This window comes from Ranitomeya imitator, chromosome 2 (genome assembly GCF_032444005.1).
Source record: "Ranitomeya imitator isolate aRanImi1 chromosome 2, aRanImi1.pri, whole genome shotgun sequence".
In the NCBI taxonomy this organism is placed as follows: Eukaryota; Metazoa; Chordata; class Amphibia; order Anura; family Dendrobatidae; genus Ranitomeya; species Ranitomeya imitator.
In genome coordinates, this window is record NC_091283.1 from 752114978 (window position 1) to 752129164 (window position 14187).

At 39.9% G+C, this 14187-nt stretch overlaps 1 protein-coding gene across 1 annotated transcript in view; it reads left to right on the forward strand.

Annotated features, from left to right (window-relative positions):
* The window catches only part of PITX3 (paired like homeodomain 3), a 211044-nt gene that overhangs the window by 79577 nt on the left and 117280 nt on the right, over nucleotides 1-14187 (forward strand). Inside the window, exon 2 of the mRNA XM_069753295.1 lies at nucleotides 675-803. Coding sequence (XP_069609396.1) covers nucleotides 695-803 — 109 coding nt within the window. The 5' untranslated portion in view covers nucleotides 675-694. The remainder of the gene's footprint in view (nucleotides 1-674; nucleotides 804-14187) is intronic.

Consider the following 14187-nt stretch of genomic DNA (forward strand, 5'->3'; position numbering starts at 1 on the left):
TGTAAGCTGTTTATGGACCATGGCTTTTGCTGTAAAATGCAACTAAGAAAATGTCAGGAAAATCCTACTAAAACCTAACCTTTATATCGGGTTAATGAGAATCACATTAAATAATGACAGCTGTGTACTGAATAGTATGAGTTTAAATATGATTGACTAATTTTGAGCACAACCACAATTATAAGAGAGTGTTCACACTTATGCAACCACATTATTTTAATTTTGTTATTTTTATTTCCCTCCTGAAAATGATTTCAGTTTGTTTCTCAATGGATTTGTACACATTACGGTTGTCATTAAAGGTGGAAAAAAAAAATCTAAAATGATTCTTGTTGGTATGATTTTTCTTACATGCCGAAAATTTGACTTTTTAACAAGGATCTCTATACTTTTTATATCTACTGTACATGATGCTGTAGGCTGAACCTCCAGTTTGAACTGAGCAGAGTCCAATTAGCTCCAGGAGCCTTGATCTATCACTGGTAATCACTCACATTATCATCATGTAGTATCGGAAGCACCTTTGCTGTTCCTTTTACTATATAGACAGCTTTATATTTGCATATTAGTAGTTTCCCATTTCAGGGAAGTTGGCAGGTAGAATGTTCACTCTTACTAGTTTGACTCTATCATGTATTATCCACTTAATACAATGATGTCCTGTTCTTTTTCAGTTGTCATTTTGTGCTGCCTCATGGATTTCAACCTTCTGACAGACTCGGAGGCTCGTAGTCCTGCCCTCTCTCTCTCTGACTCTGGAACACCTCAACATGATCACAGCTGCAAAGGGCAGGAGCACAGTGGTGAGTAATCCAAGAGACCTAGATTTAGCTTTGACTGTTCCTGATCATGGTGAACCCGATATAACATCTATATTGTAGATTTCATTCTGAAATTATTATTGACAGACCACTCAATTATATGCGGCAGTTACACAATATACAGTGTAGGGCTGTTGAAGGCATTAGTTGAACCTTAGACCAAAGGTTGTTGAAGGCGTTAGTTGAACCTTAGACCAAAGGTTGTTGAAGGCATTAGTTGAACCTTAGACCAAAGGTTGTTGAAGGCATTAGTTGAACCTTAGACGAAAGGTTGTTGAAGGCATTAGTTGAACCTTAGACCAAAGGTTGTTGAAGGCATTAGTTGAACCTTAGACCAAAGGTTGTTGAAGGCATTAGTTGAACCTTAGACCAAAGGTTGTTGAAGGCATTAGTTGAACCTTAGACCAAAGGTCTACCACCTGATTCAGAATAACCAGTTGGTTCTAATCTTTGATTCTTGGCAAGCTTAATTGTGGGTGTTGGAAACTGATTCTAATTTACTTTGACCCTTCCTTCCTTCTGATTCTAATTTAATTTGATTCTTCCTTCCTTCCCTCCTTCCTTCTTTCCTTCTTTCTTTCCTTCCTTCCTACCTTCCCTCCTTCCTTCCGCCCTTCCTTCCATCCAACTCCCTAACAAACTTCTTTCCTTTCTTCCCTAACTCTATCCAACTCACTGCCTCCCTTTCCTGTTCCCTCCTTCCATTTAGGGTACCGTCACACAGTGCAATTTTGATCGCTACGACGGCACGATTCGTGACGTTCGAGCGATATAGTTACGAGATCGCAGTGTCTGACACGCTCCTGCGATCAGGGACCCCGCTGAGAATCGTACGTCGTAGCAGATCGTTTGAAACTTTCTTTCGTCGTCTAGTGTCCCGCTGTGGCGGCATGATTGCATGGTGTAACATATATCATATACGATGTGCGCATAGTAACCAACGGCTTCTACATTGCACATACGTCATGAAATTATCGCTCCAGTGTCGTAGATTGCAAAGTGTGACAGCAGTCTACGACGCTGGAGCAATATTGTTACGATGCTGGAGCGTCACGGATCGTACCGTCGTAGCGATGAAAATTGCACTGTGTGACGGTACCCTTATTTCTCATCGATTCCAGGTTCAGCTCTTCATTGTCACCAGTGCTCTAATCACTGTTTACCAGCTCCTATGGTGTTGTCAGGTCAACAACGCTGCAACTAATCATTGGGCTCAGTGATTCATGTCAACTTCATTGGCAGAGTTGCTGAGCCCAGTGATTGGCTGCAGCACTCTTGACATGCCAGTAAACTATGCAATGATTGGACCAGTGGCGGAGACAGCGCTGAATCTGGGGAGGGTGAGTCCCAGACAATTTTATCATTTTTAGAACAGGCATGTAGATGGTGTGAGGAGAGATGAAATTAGAAAAACCCTTTCATAATAATGGATTTTGCAGATGTGAAATTGGAGAGGGAGGTTGGTGATAATTATAACTGGTTTATTAGAGATGTACTACTCTTGATGAATCTGCAAGTGTCATTTTCTGTCTAAAACTATTTTTATTCCTGGTATAAGCAAGCAAATATTTTGGCTGCTAATTTACTCCTTTTTAAAAGCATTGCTTTTAGAACACAAGGGAAAAAGTATATTTAAAGGAAATATATCACCAGGTTTTGCTACCTCATCTGAGAGCAGCATAATGTAGTAAAAGAGACCCTGATGCCAGTTTCCTGGGTGCAGCAGTTGTGATACAATCAGAGTTTTTAGATGTAGCATGTAGCAGAGCACAGAAAGCTGTGGTGTGGGCGGGGTTAGCGTTCTGTGTACATTGTATATTGGCACTCAGGATCACAGGAGGAGGCGTGGTCAGTGTCGGACTCTTGTGAGCTATAGTCCAGGCAGTGATAATCTCATAGTGATAAAACCTACATTGTGAGTAAACAACAGCACACAGCCAAAAAAGTGACACATTGATGAAATCTGTGTTTCAGCCTCTATATCCTGCTGTCTTCAGATTACATAGCAAAAAGCTGCTAGCAGATTACCTTTAAAGCTGGACCATCCCTCTTTCCTTACCAGATTGTTTTTTAAATTTAAATAATAAATGTTGTAAATTTGGCAGATCTCATACTTTGCACTGTTGAGGGGCGGTACCCCGAAACACCATGTCTTCCAGTTGAGATTCTGATTTGGCTTTTATCCTAAGTCATATTGCAAGGCTTGTTAAAGGGTCGATAGTGACTTGTAGGATCGCTGCTTCCAACAGGTGGTGCTATATAGTCCTTTTCTGCTCTGAAGAGGCAATTTGCATAGTAAATTTGGCAGAATTTTTGAAAAAAGTGAAATGTGACTTTTCACACAATGCAAATTATGACAAAATCAGGCTTAAACTGGTTAGACAATGTGGGCTATTGGTGGTCAGACGTTATTCTCAGATGAGAAGTGAATTAAGGGAGGTTTTAGTTTCCATTAGCATTAGCCTGTGTGAATGTGACCAAATAAAGTGTGGCATTTTTGTAACTAAAGTACTTTGCAATAAGTGTGAGTTGCTTTACAGAGTGATCTTTGTATGTGCAAAGATCGTCTATTATTATTATTTATATAGCACCATTAATTTCATGGTACTGTACATGAGAAAGGGGTTACATACAGGGCTATAGATATCATTTACAGTAAACAAATTTACAGTGACAGACTGGTACAGAGGGGAGAGGACCCTGTACTTGCGGACTTACATTCTACGGGCTAGCCCCAGCCTCACAGGTGTAACCTGTGCAACTGGCCCGAAAGGTAAGGGAGCCCACATCCAACTCCAAAGCAGCTTCTTTCACAGACATGGAGGATTATAATGAGTTATTGGCCCTATACAGTTCATCCATAGGGGCCCTCTTCTGCCTGTGCATTCCCCTTCCCAACCTTACTGTCCAGCACATTGACAACTAAATGTTTATCCTATAGAATTTCTTTGTACTATCCCTATTACCGGTACATGAGCTCACAATATAGTCTTCGCTGCATTTCCCAAATACTTGTCTTATGTAAATTGGAAGAGATCAGTACATCTGTTCTTCTGCTCTCAGCATTTTCCATTGCTTCCATAGTGTTCAATCTCAGCTATATCTATAATAGTGATATTATTACAGTGCCATCTAGTGGTTTTCTCAGGATTCACCATATTTAAAAGTGAACGTGCGATTCTGCATGTGAGATAACGTACAATAGAAAAAATAGGAAAGCTCTCCAAAGTTAGTGTAATAGATGCTTCTATATTTCATCTATCACAATCATCTATAATATTTGCATCTGTTTTCACAAACGGTGGAGTATTGCCTTTTTTTTTTTAAAGTTCATGATGAATAGTTACGTAGTCATTTCTTACAAACTTGCAGCCTTGATTGCTTACTTTTGTGCTAATTATTTATTTGTCTACCCTTTCTGTAAGTGGAAAAGGGTTAAGTAAGTGTTCCCACTAATATATCTAATTAGGGAATTGTGAATCAGGAGGTCCTCGTCTTTTGGTAGAGTTACATTATCACCTATCATTACATTGCTTTGATGGTTACTTTATGAAGTGTTCTTGTATATTCACCATTGACATGAATAGCACAGATGTATCTGAGATGATACGGTTTCGTTTTGCTAGCCCATACATGATGTTTGTTTCCGCCATCACAGATGTCAAATACCTACTGGTCATAAAATTATGGTATGCCCGACAATATGCCATTGGTTAATGACGAGATGATACAAGTCTTTAAAATGAATGGCCTAGTACCCAACTTCATAAAAGAGTTCCCCTGATATTAAATGGGTTCTTCACTACTGAACAAGCCCTTAAATAAAGTGTGCAACTTGAAATAAAAAGTCCCCAAACATACATTACCCTTCCTCTAAAGTCAATGTCGTGTCTTCCAGTACTTTGCCTTAGCAGACATCTGCTCTGATAGAATACTATTGGCTGTAGCCGATATTTACAGTAGATGATGATTGTCTGCAGTGGTCACGAGACATAGTATCATTACTGGACTACTGGAAGACAAACCGCTAACAGAGAATTGGTGCCTAACCAGGAAGAAAGTATATGTCTTTTATTTTTTGCTACACACTTCAGCTGTAAACCCATTACTTGCCAAATTAGCAATTTTCATTTTTTTTTTTAATGACAGATTTTTTAATGATTTGGGTCCTAATGAATCAGAAACATAATTTGCTAAATTTTTTCAAGTACGGATTTTTCAGAAAAGGGCGTCCCAATATTCAATTAAAAATGACAATGACATGATTTCCTATTTTGAAAACATTCATTTTTACAAACACAACACAAAAAATTGGACCTAATTATAAAAATTATAAAACCTTAGTTGCTAGAAGCTAAAGATTAGGCGTCCCAAAAAAGGTCATTGGTAGATAATGGGTTAAGAAAGAGATGTGCAGTCTTGTAAAACCCCTTTAAGATGATAACAGAGTATTCTGGGACTCAAAAATGCTTTGTAAGCTGTGTGGATTAAAACATTAGAGAATGTTCAGTTTTCCAGCAATGGGCAATTATAGTGGAAATTAAAAGGTTTTCCCCACAATAGACACATATCACCTTTCCATAGGATAAGTAATAAATGACTGATTGCTGAGGGTATGTGCACACGCTGTGGATTTTGCTGCAGATGCGCAGCGGATTGGCCGCTGCAGATTCGCAGCAGTTTTCCATGCATTTACAGTACCATGTAAACCTATGGAAAACAAAATCTGCAGTGCACATGCTGCGAAAAAAAGCGGGTGTCCCAACCCACCATTCTTTTAGGGTGAGTGTCCACGGTCCGTAATGACGGCGCTTTGAATGGAGCGAAAACCCACTCCGCCCAAAACGCCGCCCCCTCCTGTATGCGCGGTTATTCCGGATGTGATCATTGCATACATCCGGAATCTCCGCACCCGATACATAGGGCCCTGTGATTTACCTTGTGGCGACCGCAAGGTGAACAGACATGCTGCGCTCTAAAAAGACGCGCCGCATGTCCATAAACGCAGGGCCGCCGGATGCGTGTTCGCACACATAGTAGAGATGGGATTTCATAAAATCCCCTCCACTATGCTGTAACATCTGGACGCTGCGGATTGAGCGCTGCGGTTGTATGCAGCGTTCAATCCGCAGCTAATCCGAATGTAATCCTGAACGTGGACACATACCCTAAAAGGGAGCCTGTCATCAGATTCATGCTGCCTTAACCATGGGCCACATGAATCAGACACAGCCAGGTATGTTTTACTTTATAATATAGCGGCATTAACAGAAAAGATACTATCAAGGTCAGCTGGGGGCCATGTGTCCTGGGACCGGCTTTTAGGACGAGTTACCCGAGACACAGTTCCTGGCTGTCTTTTCAAAGTAAGCTTTCTCTAAAAGGCCACAGGATACAATATATCTGGCTGCAAATGTATAGCCAATATGTGATTCATGCTGCTTGCGACTTGGGCAGCATAGATCAAGATGACAGGCTCCCTGTAAGTCACTGTGTGCGGCAATGAATCCATAAGTGTAGTCGACAATTAATGCCAAATGGGAGGTGCTGGAAAGGGTCTACTGTGGAGAGCTGCAGCACTTGCCAAGCTTAGCACCTTTGTAAACATGTTATGTTGTTTTTTTCATGACATATTATGCTTCAAGATAATGTTAAAATTTCAGCAATATGTCTTGTGATTATTTATGAAAAAAACTGAAATTTGGCAAAAATTTATAACATTTTGCAATTTTCAAACTTTTAATTTTTTGTGCCCTTAAATCAAAGAGTTATCTCACATAAAATAGTTAAGAAATAACATTTACCACATGTCTACTTTATATCAGCACAATTTTGGAAACTTTTCTTTGTTAGAAAGTTATAAGGGTTAAAAGTTACCCAACGATTTCTCATTTTTCCAACAAAATTTGCAAAACCATTTTTTTAGGGACCCCATTACATTTACTTTGGGGGGTTTATATGACAGAAAATTCTAAAATGTGATACCATTCTAAAAACGGCACCCCTCAAGGTGCTCAAAAACACATTCAAGAAGTTTATTAACCCTTCAGGTGCTTCACAGGAACTGAAGCAATGTGGAAAGAAAAAATGAGCATTTAATTTTTTTCACCAAAAATTTACTTTAGACGAAAACTTTTTTTGTTTTTATACGGGTAACAAGAGAAAATGGATGACAAAATGTGTTGTGCAATTTCTCCTGAGTATACCCCATATGGGGGCATGGCAGAGCTCGGAAAGGAAGGAGCACTGTTTTACTCTTTCAACGCAAAATTGGCTGGAATCGAGATCAAATGCCATGTCGCATTTGGAGAGCCCCTGATGTGCCTAAACAGTGAAAATCCCCCACAAGTGACACCATTTTGGAAACCACACACACCTCAAGGATTTTATCCAGGGTATAGTGAGCATTTAGAACCCACAGGTACGACACAGAATTTGATAACATTAGGTCGCCATATTGAATATGTCGTCATTAGTGTTGAGCGCAAGTGCTCGCTACTCCAGTATGCATCAGGTGCTCGGCTATGCACCAAATATCGTGGGTGCTCGAGTGACATGCTCAAGTCCCTGCTCCGCATGTTTTGCGGCTGTTAGACACTGCAAAAAAAATGCGGAGATCCGCGATACTCCGTTCATAAACAAGCAACCATTGCAAACTCGAGTAGCGAGCAATTTCTCTCATCCCCCCAAAAAATGTCTAACTCCAACCTTAACATAACCCTAACTCCTATTCCTAACACAACCCTAACCTTGACCCTAACACAACCCTAACCCTATCCCCAACCCTAACCCTAAACCCAACCCTAACTGCAAAGAATCGAAAAAAATTAAATTTTTTCATTTTGTAATTTTTATCTAACTAAGGGGGTGACAAAGGGGGGTTTCATGTAGTATTTTTTTTAATTATGATCACTGTGGTAGGGTCTATCACAGTGATCAAAATTAACCAACAGGAAAAATTCCCTATTGCTGCTGGGTACTGGAGGGCAGATCTCGGCAGGTGCACTGCGCATGCCCCTTCATTTTCTTCTCTGAAATGTTTGATCATATCAAAGGGGAGAGAAATTCATTTTTAAATGTGTGATTTTTTTTTAATTTGGTGAATCACGGAGATACTCTTAACTGCCGCCGTTAAAAGACATATTGGCAGTCGTTAAGGTATTAAAGGGGTTTTCCATGACTATTTTATTTGTTTTCAATGAGCCTTATAACTAACAGGTAAGTAACTTCATTTAAGGGTGATGGACAACGGCTGTCACGTTCATACCTCCGAAGACCCCAATCGCGTCATGTTTATTATATAATGTACATGGTGTCATGCTTCTTCTGTATATATTGAGCCATGTGATATGTTTGCTTATGTAATATGTATAAGTAATGTAACACATAATGTACAGTATGGGATAGAAAAGAGTAAGACATAGGTTAGGTAGCGACATTAGGGTAAGGTAGGATCTCATGTCCGGGACTACCCCATAGTGGGTAGAGCTTAATGCTAGGGCAAGTGACTACTTCTTGTAGATAGTTAGGGACAAGATCAAGTACAAGTACAAGTAGGAAGTGTCTGTAAGCAGTGCTGCCGTTTTGGGCAAACTACAGGAAAAGGAGATTAAGGGATAAGGGAGTTGTACGACCTGGAACTGACCAAAGAGACAGAGTGGCCTTCCATCTTAAAGGGGTCCTTGGACAGGATGACATGTGATGACAAACCTTGAGCTTGCTAAATGCTGAAGATAACGGACCTAAACAGGACTGAGTTCGTGGGACTAGCAGGTGGTCCCGAGAGGTAGATCCAGGGCACCAATAGGGGAAGCTAGGCTGTGACCAAGTAGGGCGAACCAGTGTTCTTCACTGGCCCTGAAGTAGACTACAGTGGAAGGATATGTGTGTGAAAATGCTTTTCACTGAGAAGGAAACATCCATAAGACTTTGTTCCCTCTACCCCTTGTACCCCTTATGAAGTTTCCATTCAGTAAACACTGTGTTATGAACAGGAGTCTCCTGTTTTGAACTCTAATACATATGGTCCTGGCTGGTCAACACCACTGGTCACAGGTGGCCTACACGGGCGCAAGGCCCTCACAGCACCAACACCCAGCCAGGACTCACTCTTTCATGTAGCGTGCCGGGGCGTAAACTTAAGAAAACAGTGCCTCTATCACATCTACCGCTCCTTGCAGCGCTACATTCACATCAACAAACAGCTCTTCCTCTTCCTGGCTGCTCTGTCAACGGGTCATGACTGCCATCGTCATGCTGATTGACAGCTGGCTCCTCATAGTTAGTCAGCTGTCAATCAGCATGACATTAGCAGCCATGTACCATCAATAGAGCAAGAGAAGAAGCAGCTTTGTCAAAAGTGACATCAGCAGAAGTTGCAGAATAGCCATCAGGAGCGGTCTGTAACCGCTCTATCTCGGCATAGATTGGCGGCGGGCATAACAGGCAGGTAGTTGGTTTTTAGGCCCATAGTAAAAAATAAAATAGTCCCAGATAAGGCCCTTTAAGGCCTCAATCACTATTATACTTTTCCTCTGATTGTTCCACTCCTGGTTTTGGCTTACAAATACTGGATGTGTGCACATGAAAATCTATAAAACTGCCCAAGTAATATAATTCATAAAATCTATGATATACAGTAATATATAGACTGCTTAGTACTTTGCATTAAGTAACTAGATATCCAAAGTAGTGAATGCATGGACATTATCCAAAATGAACTTCTCTGAACCAAGAATCAGTAAGAGTTTAGACTGCTTTGAATAGAGTGCAGCAAATATAATGAAAATACACTTTTTGGCCTCATTTTGGCTACTACTCACATAGAAACATTGATAAAACTCATATTATCCAATTAGGATATTCAGTGTCTATCTACACGTCTGTTGTAGTCTTATTATTATTATTAATAATTGTTACTGTAGAATCTATTAATTCTGCAACCTTTCATTTGTTAGCATGATGAGCTGTTATGTAAGATTCACTGCCTTTCTAACCCTGCTCTTGGAGACACCAGTCTCAGCCTCCTTTATTCCCGGCATACCCTGTGGCCTTACTCATCCTCAGATAATATATTTTTATATTCGGCATTGTAAATCATCACTGGGCAGGACCTTAATTATTATTGTGAATCAGGTCTCAGCTAATTATGTACTTCATTTTAATGACTTTTTATTGTCTACAAAATGAATATCATTAGTAATAGTAAGGGAAGTGAAAATAGAAGATTTGTAATAGAAAATATTATTTTTATATGATTTTTTATAATAATGATAATTATAAGTGAGTATTTGTAATAATTTATATAGCACCAACATATCCCTCAATGAAATTATCCCATTCATGGACCATCCATAGGGGTGTATGTCCTGTGGGGGTCACACAAAACCACTGCTGAAAGTGTCTCTGAAAATGGGTGGATAGATCTGAAAGTGAATTTTATAACAGTGTTATTAAGGCAATGTATAGTACAATTTTTTGATTACTTTTCGGATTGAGTTGTTACAGTGGCTTGCAAAAGTATTCACTCCAATTGACGTTTTACCTGTTTTGTTACAATTGTAATCCGAATTGAGTGTGATGCATCAGCACTAAACAGTCTAACTTGTAGAAGTGAAGTAAGAAAAATATAGGCATATATTAAATAACTAAAAATTGGCATGTGGATATGTACAGTGTGGGCCATTTATATGGATACACCTAAATAAAACGGGAATGGTTGGTGAAATCAACTTCCTGTTTGTGGCACATTAGTATATAGGAGGGGGAAACTTTTCAAGATGGGTGGTGACCATGTCGGCCATTTTGAAGTCGGCCATTTTGGATACAACTTTATTTTTTCCAATGGGAAGAGGGTCATGTGACACATCAAACTTATTGAGAATTTCACAAGAAAATCAATGGTGTGCTTGGTTATAACATAACTTTATTCTTTCATGAGTTATTTACAAGTTTATGACCACTTATAAAATGTGTTAAAGTGCTGCTCATTGTGTTGGATTGTCAATGCAACCGTCTTCTCCCACCCTTGACAGACTTAATTTCTTTTACTTCTCCTATTATATGAATTTTTAATCCCTTCACCACCTTCAGATTTTCCATTTTTGTTTTTTTGCTCGCCTTCTTCCCAGAGCCATAATTCTTTTATTTTCCCATCAATACATCGATATGAGGGCTTGTTTTTAGGGGAATGAGTTGTACTTTTGAATGACACCATTGATTTTACCATATAATATACTAGACAAAGGGGAAAAAATTCCCAGTGCGGTGAAATTAAAAAAGAAGTGCAATTCCACCATTTTTGGTGATCTCGGGCTGGTTGAGGGCTTATTTTTTATGTGCCGAGCTGATGCTTTTGAATGGGGTAAAAGAGGGTGATTTAAACTTTCATGTTTTTTAACACATTTTTTTTTACTTTTTACTTGCTTCAAAAGCCTCCTTAAGAGATTTGAAGCTGCTATCGTCTGACTGCCTGCGTTACACATAGCAACTCATCACATAGCAACTGCGATGTGTAAAATAAATCATGATCTCCTAGAAACGCTGGCCTCGGTCTGACGTTCATGGGAGATTTGCAATAATAGCCATGGGGATCTTCTGCAGACCCCCGACTGTTATGACAACCCATCAGCGCCCTGAGATCATGTGACAGGGGCACAGATGGTCATGTCTTATGACACGCTTATGGTTTTCACAAGTTAAATGCCACTGTCAGAGATTGACAGCAGCATTTAACATTTTAACAGCCACAGGTGGATCGCGGATCCACCCACTCCTGTTAGGGGAATATGACAGCTGATTAAATCAGCTGTCATATGCAGGCAAATATTCGGGCTCAGTGCCGAAGTCCGCATCAAATGCAGGGAGACAACCTTGGTTGTACCTATACTTGCAAGGTTGTAAAGGGGTTAAAGGGGAAAAAGTACCATAATAACTAAGTATCATAATAACTTCACAATTTTGTGACATCTGCATCAGTGCCTGCCTCTTCTTCTGTCGCCAGGTGGCACCACACTCTCATTGCGAGTGACGTGGGGCAACAGTTTTAGTTTTGTGTTGTCTGGGACTTGTAGTCCTATCCATACTAGGCGACATAAAATTAACTTTCACCTTGTTTTTCTCCAGAAACGCAAGAGATGTGTGTTTTGGATCAATGTCATATTGAAAAAGTGCACATCTACCAAGGGCATGGAGGGAAAGTAGCATCTTCTCTTTCAATATAGAGCAGAACATCTGTAAATTAACGCACTCCCACATAAGGACACTGCCACCACCATATGTTACTATAGGTGCAATGCAATTACAGAAATGAAGTTAGAAAAATGCATGGTTCCTGCATTGAAACATGGTGGCAGTGTGTTTATGTGGGGCTGCATGAGTGCTCCTGGTGATGTGGAGCTACATTTCATTGATAGTATCATGAATTCACAGATGTACTGTTGTAGGACATATTCAGGGGCTGAGCCAGCACCATATTCAGCAGATACTGGCCGTGTTAGGATAGATTCACATTAGCATTTCTGTGTGCAGCGTATCATCTGCATGCGCAAACGCATGCCAAAATGCATGCAAACGCATTTTTACAGTAGCGGTTTTTATCCGCATAATCTTACGCATGATGGAAAAAATGCTGCGTGTGCATGCGTTTGTATGCATTTTTGCATGCGTTTGCGTTGTTTATGCACATGCGTACAGTATTTCCCAATGGGCGTGACTTATGGGATTTCTATATATAGACCCTGCACAGATGAAATCCTCTTCTTTTGATGCCGTATCCTGCTGCAAGATGGATCTTAGCGTGGAGAGCTTCAATCTGAATCTGTATTTATCATTGAAATTGGCTTTTGCTTTTGCTGTGGCTTGTGAGGAAGAAAGGAGAAGAGAAAGACGTATAAGATGTTGTCGTCACTATTGGCAATTGTTGAAGTTGTTGAAGGCTGAGAGAGTCGTGGAGCCTACCACTCATTGTACACCGAGCTTCATGAAAACCCTCAACCCTTTTTGGATACACGAGGATGTCTCAACAGAGCTTCGATGAATTGCTGCAACGTGTGCCAGGATCCATCACCAGGCAGGACATGCAGCTACGTAGAGCAATTCCTGCTGAGGAACGTCTGTTGGTGACCCTAAGGTACGTAATTTTGAAAAAGAAACACCTGTCATTAATATTCATGTTATTAAAAGCCATGTACTGATTTTTTTCCCATTTTCTTTTCCTCAGATTCCTGGCTATCGGAGAAACCTTAAGATCTCTACATTTTCAATTTCAGATTGGACTGTCCACCCTTTCTGGGGTTGTTGGAGACACCTGCCGTGCATTGGTGACGTTCTGCGTGCAGAATTCCTCCCCCAACCCTCAACTGAACTCTGACTGAAAAATGCAGAACAATTCAAGGAAAATTGTAATTTTCAAAACTATGTGAGGGCTGTGGACAGCAAAATCATTCGGATTCTTAAACCTGCTGGAAGTGGATCCGAATACTTCAATTATAAAAAATACTTTTCCATTGTTCTCATGGCGATTGTGGATGCTGAGTGTCGGTTTGTCGCCGTTGACGTTGGCTCATTTGAAGAAGGAAATCACTCACAGACTTTCAAAATTTCTGACATTGGACAACATTTGTATGGTAATAATTTTAATTTTCCACTGCCACAACCTCTTCCGAACACCAAAGGACTGCCCATGCCATTTGTTGTTGTTGGGGATGAGACATTTCAAATGTGTGCCAATCTCATAAGATCATACTCAAGTCGGGACTTGAATCACATCAAAAAGATTTTCAACTACAGACTGACAAGGGCATGAAGAACTGTGGAGTATGCCTTTAGTTTGCTGGCAGCTAAATTGCGCATTTTGGAAACACCAATCAATTTTGAAATAGAGACAATTGATGAGGTTGTGAAAGCGTGTGTTGTTCTGCATAATTACATTGCCAGATTATTATGCTCACCCTCTGAGGACTACAGTGGAAGTTGCCCAAATGAGGAATAAATTGGCTGCCTACTTTGTCTCTGGTATTGGACATGTGTCATGGCAAGATAAAATGGTTTAAGCTGTAAATAAGTCAAATGTACCTAGAATGTTATGTACCTGTACTTTTTTCTGACTGTAATATTGACACCTTGAATGTAACTTTAACAATAAACACCTTAATTGCAACACCCGTTAATACTTCACTCAACAATACATGCATATAGAAAAGATTGTGTGCAGAAATCATAGACATGTATAAAGCATTTTGTGTGTATAAACTATACTATGTTTACATACAAAAATTACAAAATTGTGTATATATTATAGACTGAGTATATAGTGTAGATCGTGTGTATATATTATAGATTGTGTATACCTTTTAGACTGTGTGTA